The sequence below is a fragment of the Odontesthes bonariensis genome, chromosome 12, assembly GCF_027942865.1.
Source record: "Odontesthes bonariensis isolate fOdoBon6 chromosome 12, fOdoBon6.hap1, whole genome shotgun sequence".
NCBI lineage: Eukaryota > Metazoa > Chordata > Actinopteri > Atheriniformes > Atherinopsidae > Odontesthes > Odontesthes bonariensis.
This window is the reverse complement of record NC_134517.1, coordinates 22,931,301-22,949,204: the sequence shown is the minus strand read 5'-3', so window position 1 is coordinate 22,949,204 and position 17,904 is coordinate 22,931,301. Positions and strand designations below refer to the sequence as shown.

Here is a 17,904-nt window from a genome sequence, read left to right as displayed (position 1 = left end):
AGATCACATTGAACCAGTTACTCGGCCAAAGTTAAATCATTTTGAAGTGGAAAATAGTGGGAGTGATACATAAATCAACATTAATCAAAAGTCTGGACTAAAGAAGTACACCCAAAATGCAAAATGAACCTGAAACAGAATTTCTGGTTCCAATTCTAGATGTAATATCACAACTATTTAAATTGTATAAGAATGGGGTGGTCGGTGGTGTAGTGGGTTGTGCAGACGCCCCATTTTATAGAGGCAACAGTCCTTGCTGCAGTCGGCCCCGGTTCGAGTCTTGTGTTGGACGGCCCTTTACTGCATAAAAAAAGCCCCCCCCCAAAAAAAATGTATAAGAATGAACTAAAAATGTATACAGTTTTTCTCTTAAAGTCACGTGAAACCCTTTGATTTACAAACCTTAAGTGATAAAGGCCTTGAAAGAAGATTTTTACCCTATGGGGTTTGTTTTTCTCAACAAACCGGACGGCCTTTATCACACCAGGGGCTATTTTATGGTATATTATCACCCAAACTTTACTTTCAATTGGCATGGACTTATATATTTTGGTCTGCAGAGTGACAAAGCCCTCACAAAAAGGTAGTCAACACAAGATAAACTGCCCCTGAACTGCCTGAAAATCCAGCTTCAGGACTGGAGGCATCAAATGTTTGCCCCAGCTGATACAAAAATGTACATACTCCCTCTACTTGGCCTCCCAGTGGCGTGCACAGAACTGAGGAGGAGTCTCCGCGCCATGGAATGGGCCGCTTTAATAAAAAGTTAAGATCAACAGACAGAAAAGGGGATTCCGCTGTACCGTCTCTGTGTTATTTTGACCAAAGCATGTCACTGACATCTCACTAAGATCGAAAAATGTTGACAGCTTGTGAAATAATTCCACATCTCCTTTGAAACTTGTAAATCTCCCTTTGTGTAACAAAAAATGACTGGGACTCGATGTAAAATGGGCTTTAAAAATGATTTTTTCTTTTAAAGAATCTGCTCCCAAGTGCAGTGAATCATCCAGACTGGCACCTCAACAGGTGTTTTCATTTGTCTTTGATTAGCAGCCTTGATTTTTTTGCACCTGTTGGGCTCATTGGGTCGACAAGCCTCGCGAGATGAGGAACTTTAATGTTTGTGTGCCGCAGACAGTTGTGGTGGAGCGGAAACAAAATTTCTTACACGAGTGACTAACGGGATAAAAATGCTGACTCGATGACATTTAAGCCCAAAAGTTTACAAAGTTTCAAACCAGACCCTCAAATAAAACTGAGTCATTGTTAGTTTCATCATTATTAGAAATAATAACATGCCTTATCTGGCAGGACAGAATGTCTGAATGTCTAAAACAATTTGTTTTCTTTTCAAAAAAGAAATATGATAGATTTTTGCAGGGGGTTTTTTTGTTTGGTTTTTTGCTACTTTAGAACCACAATGGCGCACAGGATAACAGTTCTAAGACACCAACACAAACTCTGCTGGGTTGCATGAGACTTTCCGCAGCTGTTTCCAGTTTGCTGCTCTCCTCTTCCGGGTTTTCAGCGTCGGTGAAGAGATTGCGGGCGTGTCCGTGGGCGCGGACTTCCTGCACCCCTCGCTGAGACGTCATCTGTGCTCGAGCATAAAAAACAACGGAGTGGGCGTTCGTCGACGTGTTTTTGTTTTTTCGTGCTGCCGAATCTCTCTGCTGCGGAAAAGTCTGCGAAAAATGGTGCAACAGCTCTCAAAATGCGGAGGGAAGGAGAGTCCTTTGCTGAAAGGCGGTCACCCTCCAGCAGGTAAACTGCTTTTCACCCTTATCTCGACTTTTTTTTTTCTACTAATTATTGTTTACTATTTTATCCGTTTTCGCCGAAGCGTTGTTGTTTTTCCACTTCTTCACACACACGCACGGTCGAGCCTCTGAACCGTTGCAGGTTTCCACCAAGAACTTTAAAGATTTTTAGCGAAGCGCGTTGCAGTTGTGTAACTTCTTGCAAGTGTTTTTGTGTTTTTTCTGGTTACTGTGAGCAAACCTAAAGGAGCCAGTCGGGATTTAATCATGCCTTTGTTCAAAATCAGGTCTGTTCTTGCTTTTGTGGGCGTGCACGTACGTGGGGGTGGTGGGGGGCTGTTTACCAAGACTGCTGTCAATTTTGGTGTGTGTTGTTGTTGTTGTTGCTGAAAATTACAGGAGTTTGCTCCCATCTTGTAAAAATCCAGAGCTAATTTGTGTGTTTTCTTCCTGTGAGCAGTGAAGGCAGGAGGTAAGCGGGTGGCCAAGAAAAGCTTGGAGGAGGGTGTCACCCATGGGACTCAGGAGAAGGAGACCAAGAGGTCTGAGAAACTGAGGTATGCCTGCGTCTACAACAAAACTAAAGAGTTTGTGTGTGTTTTATTTTTTTTGCTTGTTTTCTATTTGACTTGTGAAACCCTTATTATTATTTATTTTTCTTTTTCAAACCTGTGCAGCAGGTCACTCTCCACCCCCAACAGGATGCAACAAGTTGGCCTCCTCCTGGCAGGAACTCTCGACAAGGTAAACATAGGTTCCCTCGACCACGCAGAGTTCCTTCCAGGGCCTCCGAAGTTTTGTGGATGATAAATCTCTCTCTCGCTCTCTCCACATTTTTGCAGCTGAGCCACGACTTTCCAGAGACGCCAGTGAGCGTGCGGCACAGCAGGATACGCCCCGCGGTGGAGAAACCTCACTGCTCACGGACCTTCCTCATCCAGCAGCCCAGGAAGTGGTGAACCTGTCTGAGAGCACCCCGGAGGCAGCTGTGTTCAGTCGGCTGTGAAACGCGAAGTGTTGCATCCACGAGGGAACTGACATTTTGTTTGCAAGGTGTTGATGGTGGTTGGAGGTTTTGATCAAGCTCTGTTTACTTCGGAAAAAAAAAAAGTAGCATCTTTGGAGCTCCGCTTGCTTTTGTTGAGAATGCTATAAAATGGCATTCGATGCATCTTTGCTATTATCAGAAATGTTGTAGTTGTATTTACCAGCTGATTGGGGGTGGGACAGATGGCACTTGGGTTAAAGTAAGTTTCAAGTGATGGGTTGAGGGGATGTAGGTGAGGCTTAAAACTGTCTTTTTGTTTTTGTTAAGGAAAATGTTCTCTGTATTGCTTGGCAGTTGCGTAAGATTTATAAAAAAAAAAAAGAATTGCATGGCATCAATGTCTCTGATTCCGATTATTTCTTTTTGCATATAACAAATGGCCACTAGATGGCAGCAAATCACCGTTTCTAAACATGGGATTCAGATTTTAAAAAGCCAAAGGATCTTAAATGTCTCAACACAAAGCTGCCTGGACCCCAATGAGTGTTACAATGCACATGCACAACCTTATTTTATTTTTTACTGCATGTATTTATTGCATCATGATCTGTTGAGACTGCAACAAAAGTGGCATAGTTGCTAAATATCGCACACCTGTGCAAGTGTGTCCCAAAGCATACTGACGTAAAGGGGGGGAGGGGGAAAAAACTGCACGTTCGCTTATTATTTTTTATTTTTTTTGGGGGGGGGGGGTGAATTATATATTGTAACATGTAAAAGTTTAAGCCACCCCTCATGTTTCAAGGAAAACTGAAAATGGCTCCAAAGTTTTATTGAAATTTCTCTAAAACGTAAATGGAAATGCAGAAGCAGTTTGTACAATTCTAACAAGCTTTGGGGACGACACTTGAACACATTTCATTCTTCAGCACAGCAGGAATTTTTCTTTCTAAGAACACAACTTTCAGATCCTGTTCATCTGCTGTAGATGGGGTTCTTTTTCTTTGTTTCTGGTACTTTTGTCGTCCAACTGCCCAGGACAAACACACTCCGGAGAACTAAGTTTTTCAGCAAGTAGCTCTTTGGAAAGTGCCTTATTGGTGCAAAAAATTACTGTTTGATTCCAGTTGAACCATTTTTCCTTTTTGATATTCTTGGTAAATGCAATTAAAGAAGTGGGAACAAGTTCTGTGTCTTTGCAGCAGGTTGCTTGTAACGTGGAAATGACAGGAGTGCCATAAAGATGTCAAAGTGTAAGAAACCTTCAAAATAAAAGTGAAAATATAAAGATAAATGACAAAACATAACAACAATGACCTTTTCAGATTTCTTTCGCACATTTTTTCATTTCTTTACACATATTGTCATGTATTCTTAATAGTATTTCTTGTATGCAAGTCATTCTATTTTGCCTTTTCTACAAGGCAGTTTGATGTTCATCCTTTTCTTTTTCCTCATTTTGACCCCTGCAGATTCAATATGAACGAATATTTGGCAAGAGGAAGAACACGGCTCGGAGCACTAGGGGGCAGAGTCTGACTGTGGCTCGAATCCGAGGAAAGCTGACGGTAAAGGCAAAGACAAAGAAAAAACAAAATAATATTTAGGAAATGACACAGAAAATCGAGACAAATGAGTAATGTACGGAGAAAAAATATAGTTTTATGTTTGTGATCCATCTATACTTCTTCACTGATCTGTTCTCACGTGTCTTTACTTTCCCACATTCCTCTTTTCATTTCTGTGTAAACTTCATCTATTTTCTCCTTTGAACAGTTTTCTCCTTTTTTCTTCCTGTATTCCATCTCGAGTTTATCCCTTTTTTTCTTTCATGTTTGAATGATTGATGGGTCAGTGTTCAGTGCCTCAACAATGAAAAAAAAAATACCCATAGAGCTCCGGAAATGAGAAGGTACAAGAACTGAACTGAAAATGAGAGAAAAGGAAGCCAATGTCCAAAGGAAAACTATGAAGAACCTTTAGAAAGCTTTGAGAACTACTGTGCAGGACCACTATGAAATATTACAAGAAAGTCTGGCTTCTGGGAAGCAAAATATGAAGGAATGAGGTCTGTCTGAAGACCTTTGGACAGTACTGTATATATACAGGCTGTCCGTAAAGTCTCTTTACAATTTAAAACATATATCACAAAGGCAATTGATGAGATATAATTAGATTTGTTCTATGTACTCAGTAGTTATCAAAGTTTTTAATCACATTGCATTTGTGTATTTCAGGTATCCTGTTGATGAAAGAGGAACTGTTAAATGAACCGTTTAAAACATGGCTACTCCCCAAGAAAAGGCACAATGTGTGTCATGGTTTATTGAAACAAATCGGATACGCGGACTCAAGAGAAACTACAGAACTAAGTATGGAAGAGTTCCACCGGTCACGTCCCGTCAATTCGTGCATGGCACAAGAAATGTATGGAGACAGGGGCAGTGTTGGATAAAGGCAGGAGTGGACGACCACGAATCACCTCGTTCACCAGATATCACTCCCCTGGACTTCATTCTACGGGTTATGTTAAAGATATCGTGTATCGAACAAAGATGCGGGACATCACTGACCTAAAGCCAAAGATCACTGGTTCCATTGCCACCATTGATGAGTCTGTGCTACAGTGAACATCAAGAACATCTTGATGTGCTTCGTGCAACTTATGGTGCCCACATAGAGGTGCATTAAATTAGTTTAAAAAAAAAAAACTTCAATGTCTACTCCTCATTTTGTAACAATTTCCACATATTTGTCTGTTCATTTGCTTTTGTAATACATTTTTTAAATTGTAAAGAGACATTATGGACAACCTGTGTATATAATAATATCAGATATTCAAAATCTAATCTGGCCCTTTTTCTTCAAACGAGCGTTCTGTATCGACTTCTAACTAATAATGGAGCCCGAACACCGTCGGGTTGAGTTTACTTATACACACACCTTTACACTGTGGAGTGTGTGATCGTTGAAGACCTCACAGGTGTGAAACATGCTCCAGACGTGTGTTTGTCATGTCTGTGTCCTCCACCGCAAAACAATATCTGCCCATTTGTTTGCCAGGGTAGAGTACAACGGTGGCCTTGTAAGCACGGTAGGCTGACCTCGGATCCTGGCGCCCTGATGCTGTCCTTTTATTTCCTAACTGTAGGACACAGAAAACAGGAGCCGCTACCAGATCCTGTTCAGCATCATTTGCTCCTCATGTGACTCCCGTGGATGTTCCTGTAAAAACCCAGTTTAGCCAATCAAAGACAACAACTGGGCCTCTTCAATCTAATAATCAGAGGACTGATTCCAATATCTGTAGTCTAAATGAATCCACGGCTCAATTTTGAGCCAACTAAATCAACTAATTAACGACTGATTTGGTCATTTTCCTCTATAAGTGACTCAAACGGTCCTTAGACTTATTTTGGGGGAAACAAAGAGGCAGTGCTTTCTGTATGACAAAAAATAATCTCAGGTCAGAGTCCAACAACTAGCTTTTTCTAAGCCTCTAAGTGCATCACAAGGTTCATTTTCACTTTTACAAGCATCTCACGCTTGAGTTTCACAGGTCTACAATTTCCAAGTACAGTCAAATCATCATGTAAAGGTCAGTTCGTGTGGTTTGTGCAATGGGTTGTTGTTGATTACCTGTAGGGGACTGCGAATGTGAATAAACTTGGAGGAGAAAAAGGGCAAAAGTTCGATGGCTAATTGAATAAAACAGGGAGGGAGTTATCTGCAGCTTGCATCTCCTGCATCCTGTCATGTCCATGAGGCATGCTCAGAGAAGCGGAGGAAAGAGGGAAGAGGGAGGACGGGTCGTTTGTTCTGTGAGCTCTGAGGTTCCTCCCTGCAGATGACCTCATGTGGGGAGAAGAAGAAGAAGAAGAAGGAGGAGGAGGAGGAGTCCACCGTTCCGTAGCCTACCTTGGTGAATTAAGCTGGGACTGAGTTTGTGTGGAGATACGCTCAGAGGACCGGGAGAACTTTTTTGCAGTCGGCTACTCCTAACATCCATGACATTTCTAAGGTAAGACTTCTAAAGCACGAGGAAGTTAAACACACGGGCGCAGTTAGAGCGGAGAGAGGGCGGTTTGCGCGTGGAGGAAAAGTAGGGATGAGAAATGTTACACTTGTTCATTGGAGTTTGTAGAGGGGAATGTCGGGGCATGCCCACGGAGCGGCTTACGGAAGCAACGGGGTTGACAGCTAAGCGAACCGTGTGTTTTTGTTTTCAAGTTTATCCGAGTCGTTCACCCTCTTGTTTCCAAGCGGTTCCCCGGCTGGCTTGGAAACTCACCGCTACCAAAGCTCGGTGAACTTTAAGCTAAGCAGCGAAGTCGAAGCGGGCTGTGCGTCAGGTAACGTTTCCGCTCCTTTTTGCTTTGGACATTAGCTAGTTCACACAGACTTACGCTGAACTCAAGCTATCAAACTCATTGACAGAAAGTTTCCTTTTTAATTAGTCCTCACACTATAAGGCACGCCATTTTTTTCTCTCTCACAACGGTCAACCTAATTGAAGAAGAAGCGGTCTATTCGATTAATCGATTTTAAAGAAAAACTTTTTAAAATAAAGTAGATACAGACGGTAAATGTATTATAGTTTCTCTGTAAAGTGCTCTAATGAATCCCTTTGGTATAGCTGTCATCAGACAGTGTTTTATCCTGCATTATCACTGAAAAACAAATAATCATTTCCAAAACTGCAGGTTTCATTCAATGAAGTGTTAAAACCCAAAGATAAAAGCTAGAAAGGTTTCAGGCTCTCAAATGTTATGGGTTTTTGCCGAAGTACATTGATGTTGTGTATGTTTTGCATGGAGACTATTGGTCAGTCTTTACAGAGTAGTCGGGGGTAAAAACAACAACATTTGGGCTACATATTGGCTCAAAACCTTGCTGCCCAAATGAAATCTCTTTGCCAAAGCATGGTACAAAAGACTCCTCAGATTTAGCCCCAAGTAAACTTCACACGGTCCGTAGTCGGTCTTAATGTGGCTTTGCCAAATCCTAATCCGAACTGGCTGAAACCCAGGCACCCAAAACCAATCTAAATCTGGAAACCACTGGGCTAGATTCACCAGAGGTGAACCATGGCCAGCCAACACCGTGTGATGACACTGGACCTCATTTGGCTTGACTCCTGATACCCATCTTGGCTAGATCTGGGAAGTTGAACCATCTCTCACTAAGTAGAGGATTGATTGATTGAGTCAGTCAAGTTGATAGTCATCAGCGGTGGGGTACAGGGGTTTCTGTGCTCCTTAACCCCTCTAAAGACTTTCCTCTACCAGATAATAATTGTTGTAATGTAATGTCCGGCTCATTACTCTGCAGATGTTTTACACGGCAATAATTGCCTCTCTTTTAACTGTGTGGTCTCGTTTGATGCTAATGTTAGTCTGTATATTCTGATTGGATGCGGTGGTTTTGAAAGCGGAACCCAACCCAGATACCAGCAGCACAGCAGGCTTTAGGGCTAAAGGACTGTAATCTTGTCCACCCACATAAATTGAGTCATTGAAGTTTGACCACTGGCTGTATATGGCTCGAGCTGGTTTTCAGCGGGTCCCCGGAGAGGAGCACAGCCAGGTGCTTTGAAAACCCACAGCTCTGTTTTCACCTTTAGAAAAATCAATTGAAAATGTCAGAAGCTTTCATCAATTTAGCCACACAAAGTTGTCGATTCTACATCCTCTCTGATTTGGTTTTATGAAATCTTCATAACACCACAGCCTCCTCTTCTCTGCCTTGAAAGGACCGTTACTCGTTTCAGTGTAGTATGAAGGGCAGTAGAGAGTTGGTTTTTCATCACAAGCTCAACAGGTGGAGCAGGCTTTGCCACTGACGGTCATGTCGGTTAAAGGATAAGACCGTTTTTTTGACATTGGGCCCTTGATTTCACATTATAACATGATGTTCTACTCACCCCTGCTTGTTGTTGGTCATTTGGAGCTGTTCCGAAGATATTCGCGAGGCGTCTGGCTGCTCTCTTGAGATATTCGGCCATGAAACAGTTTCCTATGGGCAAGTTTATACAGGTACAAACTATGCTGTTTATAATTTATTAATTACTGTACACTAGCACTGATAACGTGGAGGTGCGTCGCTTACTTAAAAAAATCCGGGTTACTAATTTTGAATTTTAGCTGAATGAATAAATAGGCAGCAGGTCTGTGGGCTGTCTGTGGCAGTAGCACGACGATGACGTCAGTAACACCGACTTTACGACAAAAATTCAAAATTACAGTAACCCGGATTTTTTTAAGTAAGCGACGCACCTCCACGTTATCAGTGCTAGTGTAGAGTAATTAATAAATTATAAACAGCATAGTTTGTGCCTGTATAAACTTGCCCATAGGAAACCGTTTCATGGCCGAATATCTCAAGAGAGCAGCCAGACGCCTCGCGAATATCTTCGGAACAGCTCCAAATGACCAACAACAAGCAGGGGTGAGTAGAACATCATGTTATAATGTGAAATCAAGGGCCCAATGTCAAAAAACCGGTCTTATCCTTTAATGTGAATATTCTCCGTATCCTCTTTCCAGTGTAATTTCATGCAATTTTTACGCTGATCGTGAGAACATTTGAATAGATTTGCATTCCTTTGTGCCAAAGCTACAGCTATCCCAGTTGTCCGTTTATAAGATGTTTGCATTACAGAGCGGTCGTCTTATTGAAAAAGCCACAAGAGTCTGCCTCCTGCTCTCTGCAGAGCCTGGTTCCCATGGTCCACAGCCAGTTGGCCAATAAAAGACGCTGGCATCGGGGTTGCATTGTTATGGCTGAGGAGGGGAAGGCTAGTGGAGCCAGTGACCTGACAGAGAGTCCATACTGAGTTGTTGCTTGAACAAAAAAAAAAAAAAGGATAATGATTTTGTCTTATGAAAGCATTTTTGGTCCCAACAGGAAATCCAGATTACCAGGATTGTTTGAACCCCGTTGTGAGGGAACGGGAACCAGATCTTACTGTACATTTTCCCCGTGCCTGGCCGTGTGGCAATGTGGTGTTTTTGTTATTGCATCAGTGCAAATTGAGTGAAAAGTGTTACTGTTTGGAACATTGTGTTGCGTCACGTATAATCTGCCTGCTTACGCTTCAAAGGAATGCATTTTTCTGCATGGTTTGGCCAGCGGAGGTGTGTGAAAACTGTGACTGAAATTCTTGGACTGCGTCCAGTTGGTTAGATTGCAGTTATGTAAGTCGGTTGCTAAAAACTATGCATAAAGACCCATTTGTGATTATGTGGCTTTGAAGCTGGAAGACACTGGCAAGGCAAAGGGCCCGAATGAAGCAGTTTGCTGTCTTTGCAAATGTCCAGTGGTGCCAGATGTTGGCCGCATCTGCTGCATCATTCAGTGAGCTTGAGATGTTTCTTCCTTGCGTCCTTGCACCACGTGTCCATTTTTCTCTGTTTACAAAATAATTAGCTTTTTGGGAGATTTATAGTACAGTCGGCTCGTGCCGCTTTAACCCAGTGTTTCCACATTTCATGTCTATATGATTCCTCAAGGAAATGTGCCGACTCAGGATCATCCATGTTCGAAAATGGACCAGTTGCCCAGCCCTGTTGCCCAAGTTATGTATTCGCAAGGTAGTGGCCATAAGGCAGCGGAATATTATTGCATTCACAGCATTGTAAATATGGATGGCACACGAGCCCTTTAGCAAAGTGGAATAATGCATTTGCATTAAAGCGTAACGGCTTATGCATAAAAATAGCTGCGCAATTAAATTGCACTGCTTGCCCTTAGGTCATGTATTTAAACATGACAGAGTACCAGCTATGCATTTCAATGTGCCTTGATATTTTATTGATGGCGTTGGGTTGTTTAACATCACATACACACAGCAAATTTCTCCTATCAGAACATCTTCTGTAGTATGGATCGAAAGCCCTGGTGAGCAAGCACGTATGTTTCTGAACACTGTGTGCTTGTGTGCACTTCGGCTTTCAGGCGTGTATCTGAGTAGTGTCTGTTTAGAAGGTCATCTCCGTAACGGCTGTTACTGATTTACATTTTTTCCCAGTCTTTTTTAAATCCCCAGCGATGGACGGGAGGGGCGAGAGAAGCAGCGTAAAAGAGTTGCCGAGTTGCTGTGAACGTAACAAATATTGAAACGTTGTCGGTGCGGAAAGTTGTCAGAGAAGAGTGGAGTGCAGCAGAGTATTTACAACTTGAAATGAAATATTGAGTGACGTTCAGTGTGATTGATTTAGTTGATATTTGTTTAATGATCATATTCGGTACGTCCTTGTGTAAATCCCCGTTAGGGTTTGGTTTGAGGAGGGTGTCTGGAGAATGTGCTGGAACCTGTGTGTGAAGTCTACCTTGCGGCCAGGTGTGCAGCGTGCGCTCTCTTTTGTGTGTGCGTGTGTGGATGCTTGTGCAAGCTTTGCGTTCAAGCACGCAGGAAGGCTATTGTAGTAGTAATGCACACCAAACTGAACTTGACACTTCTCTGTTAACCATTTTACAATAGCCACATGCCACTGTTTAGCAAAATATGCTGCTTTGCACTTTATTTTTACGTTCTTCTAGTCTTAACATTGATATATTAGACACAGGCGAAAAGGGAAGTGCTCCCACCAATGAATGAGCAAAGAGTTGCTGTGTGCAAGATGATGGTGTCCAGCTGGATGTTTTCTTGACATAATAAAGAATTGGGTTAAACAAAACCTTTTAGTTTTTCCATACACATTGATTCGTCCACTTTCCTTTCTTAAATGTTTGCGCTCTTTTATGGTGAACTGAATATTGTGCTCGGTTCACTGAATTTATCTGAAGTGATGGGCTAAGAATAAACCCACACCGCATAGGTGATGACCGCTTATCTGCAGAGAGCTTTCCAGACTGAGGCCCTGGCTGAAATCCTGACTTTATTTGGCTCTCATTGACAATATTAATGCGTTCATGTTGTTTTTAAGGTCTTTTTAACTCGACAGGATGCTGACTTGGTCCTTTGACCCTCTGACTAATAACCCTTAATATGCGGAGAATCTCTGTGTCCGTGTGTGGCAGCAACTTCCTGTAGACTTTAAACACTTCTTGTTAATGTTTTACCCTTAATCAAATACACACTCTACCTTAGCGGCAAATGTCAAACTTAGTGCAGGTAACGGTGATGGTGCGTAATTTGTTTCCACTCCAGATGTTCACGGCCACTTTATTCTACAGCAAATTGGTTCTAGTGATCAAGTTTAATCAACAGGATGAAATAAGAGCAACTCTGATGAGATGATAGTGGTTGAGTTCAAGAGCAGGGTAGCAAACGTCGCATCCGACTTAATTCATGAATTCATGCCACCCAGGGGTGTGTTTTTTCTGAATTAATGTTAGTCACATGTGAGTCTGCATTTCAGGTTTTTATTTTATTTTGCAGCCCCTGGGGTGTAACTAAATTCGGAGCAATGATTGCTGCGTTTAACTTGCCTCAACACCTCTAGAGCAACACTGAGACAAAAAGGTTTAGTCACTGCAGTTGCTGAGACAGCCTTTACTGTTGTGTTCAGGGGTGAAACGCAGCACAAATGTGCACAGTTCTCACTGCAGCTCACAGGATTACTACTGTAACAGTCAGGCCTTTTTAGATAGTGGCACGGTGTCTGAGAAAGTAGACAACAAGCGGCCACCTGATTTGATGAAACATTATCAGAAACGTCATTCGCAAAAGCCAACCAAACTCGAGGGAAAATGTTTAAGATGTGTAATGTAAGTAAAGTCTTCTCTCCCAGAAGCGTGTGTTTTGTGCCAGTAACTGTTTAGATCAATTGGGCGTGCTGACCAGAACAGTCATACTGAATATCAGTGTCATATTCTGAGTGGTTTAAGTAGTAGGATAAGTCTTCTCAGAGGGCAAATGCATTGTTTTAAAATGACTTACCTTTGTTTTTTTTCCCCCCTAATCTTCTACTGAAACATGGATGACTCAGTAACTTTAAAAAGCTGAAAAACTCAACATACTGACTGATGGCCCCTGTCCTCATCTTCTTGTATAATTTCCTTTCTTATGAGTCTTACCCTTATCCTTTTTAATTTTACACTGAGCCATGTGGCTAGTCCTCCTCAATTAGAGACTAGCGTGCTTTGCTCTAAGCTAAAGCTTTTACTCCTTTGATGAAGCACAATGATTTCCCGCAGGAGTAAATAAACAAGAGGTAAAGCGTAAGTTAATGGCAGCATTTTTATTTATTTAAGGTTTCTCTCCTGAACTGCCTTTAGATTTTATTTTATTTTTTTCAGCTCAGATGAGATGGTTTCAAGTCAAAGTTTACGTCTGTCAAAACATTTCGTGGCCACGGCGACTCTCAGCACCACTTTGTGCAGTACATCATTGCTGAACTGCAAATGAACTGCTTTACATGGCGGTTTTCTAGTTTTGTTGGCTGCTCGGCAGTGGCGTGCACAGACATTTTGTGGGGCAAGTGCTCAGGGGGGGAAAAGGGCACTTTTTAGCGCACATGGAACACTATATTATAAAAAAAAATTACACGCACATGTTGAATGAAATTAAAGTGTACTGCTCTAAAGCAGCATCCTCCTTGGTGCCATGTCTTTAAAGATGTTGATGACCTCGTTGTGATTTATCGCAATGTCTTTTTCAATAATATATAAGGCGCTAAACAGTTAACGTGATTCTGACCATGACTCTGATCTTTCATCATTTGGCTTTGCTTTCATCCAGGAAAGCAGAGAGCTGCTTCCCTGGGCTGCCTGCTGTAGCTCCTTTACCTTTTCTCTCTTCAGCCTCTGCTTTCTTGGCATTGTGCTGCAATTAGTAAATCAATATACAGACAGAGACAAAGACAATAAAGAGACCAAAAAGTACGAGAAGGATTTATAGGCTGACTGTTGTCATTACATGAAGGCAGATAAGCATTTTTTTTTATTTGGGCTAGAGCGTTAAACTAGTTTATCAGGTGACCAGTCGGCTAAAAATGCTTAGTTGTTTGGTGCTGTATGAGACATTTTACTGCACAACAAAGTGATTACACGTTGGGCTTAGAGGGCAAACGGTACGATTTTACTTGATCTGTATGTTACCTGGCTGGTGGGGCACGGGAGAAGAAGCCTGCCTGCGACCTGCCTGCTAAGCTGCTATGCTGCTGCAGCACATCTGGTGTGCCCTGCGCGCGACAAAGGAAGAGAGATAGAGGTCGGGCGTGCGTGAGGAGGTGGCTCATTTCGGGGCATTTGTTTTCAGTCGTTTTTAATCGCTCAGGGTTTCAAAAGATCATTTCAAAACCGGCCTCAGTAAAATGTTAATAATAATTTTAAAAAAACAACAAAGTTTCAAAAGGGCACTTTCGTTGATAAAGGGCAGAGGTAGTGGTGCTTCAGCACCACCTGATGTCTATGTATGCACGCCGCTGCTGCTCGGTGTACTTTCCAGTATAAGCCAGTTTGTTCAATATCTTTACACTTTTGTATGTGGACCGAACCTCAAACTGCTGGACGACCGCTTTATCTCCTATATCCGTAAAGGATTGTGGTTGACATCCAATGGTCAACCACAATCCTTTAAGCTGCCACAACATGTGTGTAGCATCAGATCAAGCTGTTTAGACTTTACATTCATATGGTGATCAGTGAGAAAGTTATTACCTGCCAATGAGAGCACTCATTGAGAGTTTACACAGACTTATGGTGCACGTGGTGGCATTTTCGCAAGCTGGTAAGGAGTCTTTTGAATGAAGCCATGCGATGAAACGCTCCCAAAGATGGCTGGACATTTTTTTTTTTTTTTATTATATTTATATATTTTTTTAATGTTGATCGCTGTGAGAAGCGTTGTGCATTTTCAGTGGATCCATTGATTAAGCAAAAAGAATATCACTCAGCACAAATGCGAAAGTCACCTGCTGTTGTGTCAACAGTTACATAATAGTACGCGCCCATTAATTGCCACAAACCATGTTTTGTGGTGATGACATTGATATGAACAGAGACGAGGCTTGTTGGGTCACGCTGCTGCCTTTTCAACCCCTTTTCAAGCATTTTTTTTCCAAGAAAACACCTTGCTAAAAGTATGGCATCTTCTGGTAGGCAGAGAGATGGAAGAGCTTGTTCTTGGTGGGAGTGCTCCAAATGTAGGGGCAGCCAATTTTACCAAGTAGAAGTCGTAAGTGGCTCATCGGCAGCCTTTTTTAGTGTGTGCTGCAGCCAGACGGATGACAGAAGACATGAATGTGAGAGAGAAAGGACATATGAAGGCATTCTTTTGGTCTATGCTATTTTTGGCCATATCGTCCAGCCCAAGTTGGAATATTTCCCGTGTTTAAATTTCAAATAAAGATTAAAAAAAATACTGGTGTGCACCAGTTGTTTGCCATATCTGCTTGGCAGGTGCGGCTCCTCTTTGTTGGGTTGCTTGAGAGCTCTTGACAGATTATTTGTTCTTTTTGGAAGTTTAACATATTGTTTGAAGCCAATTATTTGTTCTCCAAAATCACTTATTTCCTCTCTTGGCTGGATCACGAGAGTTGAATAGATGCAGGAAACACTCGGGTCTAAACAGCAGACTTGTTATGTTTAAAAAAAAGAAAGAAAAAAAAGCCTTTTTTTTTTCTGGAGGGGGGATTTCCTTTTATTAGTGTGAATAACAAGCTGGTGTTTACAGTGGCTGACACTGGGACTGTGCTATCCTCCATACCTACTCCCCATACTTCCTCTTTCAAATGTTTGTCAGCTAACTCTTCCATTGTTTTTGAACCACTTGAACTCGCAGACCAGGCTGGGCCTGTTTCCTGCACTCAGTGAATGGACCATGAAAGAATAGATAATTATGGTGTTCACATGAGAATCTGAAAGACTCCACTTCTAGACGGCGTTTGATGAACCAGTTTTGAAGGTCAGCTCAATGTGAGAATGTCCATGTTGCTATGCCAACAGCGCTGAAATCTGAGCGGGATCTTTCATGTAGAATCGGTTGATGAAGACAGCTGACATAACATTTCGGCAGGAAAGAGATGAGTGCATGGGGTGGAAAATAGCCTTTTGCTTCAGTGCTCGTAAAGTGGTGAAGTTGATCTGAGCCAAAAGGGGCTCTCGCTATTGTCCGCCACCTGATGGAGAACAAAGCAGAGACTAACTCACCAATATCCGATATATGTGAAATGCTTCCCGACCAGAGGCAAACAATCCTTTTTTTTTTTTTTTTTTTCATTCTATATATAGTGGTCTTCTCAGATAACTACAGTGTAGCCTCATGGTCCCATTAACCCCGTGTCATGTCAGCACTGTGCAGGCGAGGATCTTTTTATTCTTCACAGCCCATACAGATTTGAACTATATCACATGAGGAGTGACCTGGAAAACAAACATGTTGATAACCCGAGGCACCCTGGACTCCAATTTCTCCATCCTGAAAGGAACCTGTCTTGACATTGTACTGCATATTAGTCTTTTTATTTTATTTTTTATTGTTGCCTTGAGATTTTCCAAAGTCAAGTCTCAGAAGGCCTTAGTGATGATATGTGTCTGCTATAAAGTGTCAGCGGTGTACTGATGAGGTTTTTGATAAGTATTTGTTCAGTTAACTGGATATTTTTGAAAAGTGTTAAAGACTTTTGACCTCTGGGGTGTTGCTCTTTTGAAATAAAAAGAGACAAAATTTAGAGTGTGTTTTGTCTCCTCAGCCAGTCGGTCTGCAAAAACCTGTGAACCCGTGTGGGGTTTTCACTGCTCTCCGGTAATATTAAGAGGCCCCTTCTAAGGGGCCACGCTAATATACAGACCCAGCTTAAACGCACTGGGATGGACCTGACCTTGAGGGCTTAAGAGATCCTGATCCCCATCACTCTGCATACCATGCAGTCCATGGCTCTTTTCTAAGGAGACGTTTTTCTTCTTTTCTTTTTGAAACAAAGATCACAGTTGAGCGTTTAATATACGTTCCGATTCGTTTATCGTTGTTGGATCAGTCTCGACCCAGTGACAGGAGAGACTTTACTTTTTCCTTACTTGATACAGATGCAGCAGTTGTGTCTCAGTCTCACCCTGGGCACCGACTTGTGTGTGTGTGTGTGTGTGTGTGTGTGCGTGTGTGTGTGTGTGTGTGTGTGTGTGTGTGTGTGTGCGTGTGTGTGTGTGTGTGTGTGTGTGGTGGCTTTGACGGGGGAGAGGGGATGGAAGGAATTTGTCATGTTGGCTTTTGGAATATCAAGAGGGCGTTTCTCATTTCCTTTGGCTGAACCTGGGTGATGTTTATTGTGACTGTATTCTAGAGATGAGCAGCGATCTCCCACACACCAGCCAACTGTTCCACTAAGTAGGCCAGTGTACTATACTGCACTGCCATCATTAACTGCACTATGTGGTGGAGACTTAAACTGATTTCGTGCTTTGTTACACCATATGCGAAATCCAGTGCTTTGTCATGGATATGCAAACAGAAATTTTCCATTGAGAGCGCACAACCAAATGGATCATGTATACACATTTTACCTGGATAATCCTCAGCCACTACATTCATAATCTTGATTTAGAGTTTGGCTCGGAGGAGTAAAACCCCTCGGAATGTTAATTTTTCTTTTTTTTTTTTTACCGGTCAGTGCTGCGTTGAGATGATTTAGAGGCTTCTCTGAGATTTACCTAATACACTTTCACCCCCATAACCAGTTGGGTGGAGGCTGTGCTGGACAGTGTTTCATCTGACACTATCAAGGATGGAAAAGGGCAAATCAATAGCCTCTCTCAGAGGAGCAGTAAGACCTGGATTTTTAGAGCCTGCCTTCTGGGGTCGAGAACTCTGTTTTGTTTTCAGATGGCAAATCCTTATTTGGTTGAAACCGTCGTTTTCTTTTCATTGGAAAGATTGCTCTGCTGCTATTAATATAGCAGAGTATACCGTAGCAGCCCATAATGTGTTTTAGAGGGTTAGAAACCAAGTATCCCCCACAATTAGCCGCTTTAGCTGCTGTTGCTGTGTTTTTACTATTGTCCAGCAACGTAAGACTAAGAATAATTCCAAAGTAAACAAGCACAACCGGGGTAAACCTCGAGTTTATGTTATACAGTTTAACTCTAAGGGCTCAAAATGCACACCAGCTTGTGAACAACCGTATATCAATTGAAGGCACCAAAGCTCAGCCACATAACATCAATTACATGTGGAATTCAGGGCATTCAGCTGAGTGTTTTCCTGCATAACAA

General features: G+C 42.1%; 2 protein-coding genes across 7 annotated transcripts in view; both read left to right on the top strand.

Annotated features, from left to right (window-relative positions):
• The first annotated feature begins 1,611 nt into the window (after window positions 1-1,611).
• On the top strand, window positions 1,612-3,361 carry dap1b (death associated protein 1b). Of its 2 annotated transcripts, none has more exons than XM_075478721.1 (4): window positions 1,612-1,767; window positions 2,224-2,320; window positions 2,444-2,507; window positions 2,606-3,361. In XM_075478721.1, the coding sequence occupies exons 1-4, from the start codon at window positions 1,698-1,700 to the stop codon at window positions 2,720-2,722; spliced, it is 348 nt and encodes a 115-aa protein (XP_075334836.1). In that variant the 5' UTR covers window positions 1,612-1,697; the 3' UTR covers window positions 2,723-3,361. The 2 variants fall into 2 exon arrangements, with proteins under 2 accessions (XP_075334836.1, XP_075334835.1); XM_075478720.1 differs by having other exon boundaries at window positions 1,615-1,767; window positions 2,441-2,507.
• Window positions 3,362-6,604: 3,243 nt separating this feature from the next.
• tanc1b (tetratricopeptide repeat, ankyrin repeat and coiled-coil containing 1b) overlaps window positions 6,605-17,904 on the top strand; it is a 90,394-nt gene continuing 79,094 nt past the window's right edge. Inside the window, exon 1 of one of the 5 annotated variants that reach the window (XR_012772556.1) lies at window positions 6,605-6,772. The gene's annotated coding sequence lies outside the window, so the exon portion shown is untranslated. Of the gene's footprint in view, window positions 6,773-6,952; window positions 7,104-17,904 lie in introns of those variants that run through there. The other 4 variants (XM_075479748.1, XM_075479744.1, XM_075479747.1 and 1 more) reach the window with 4 other exon arrangements.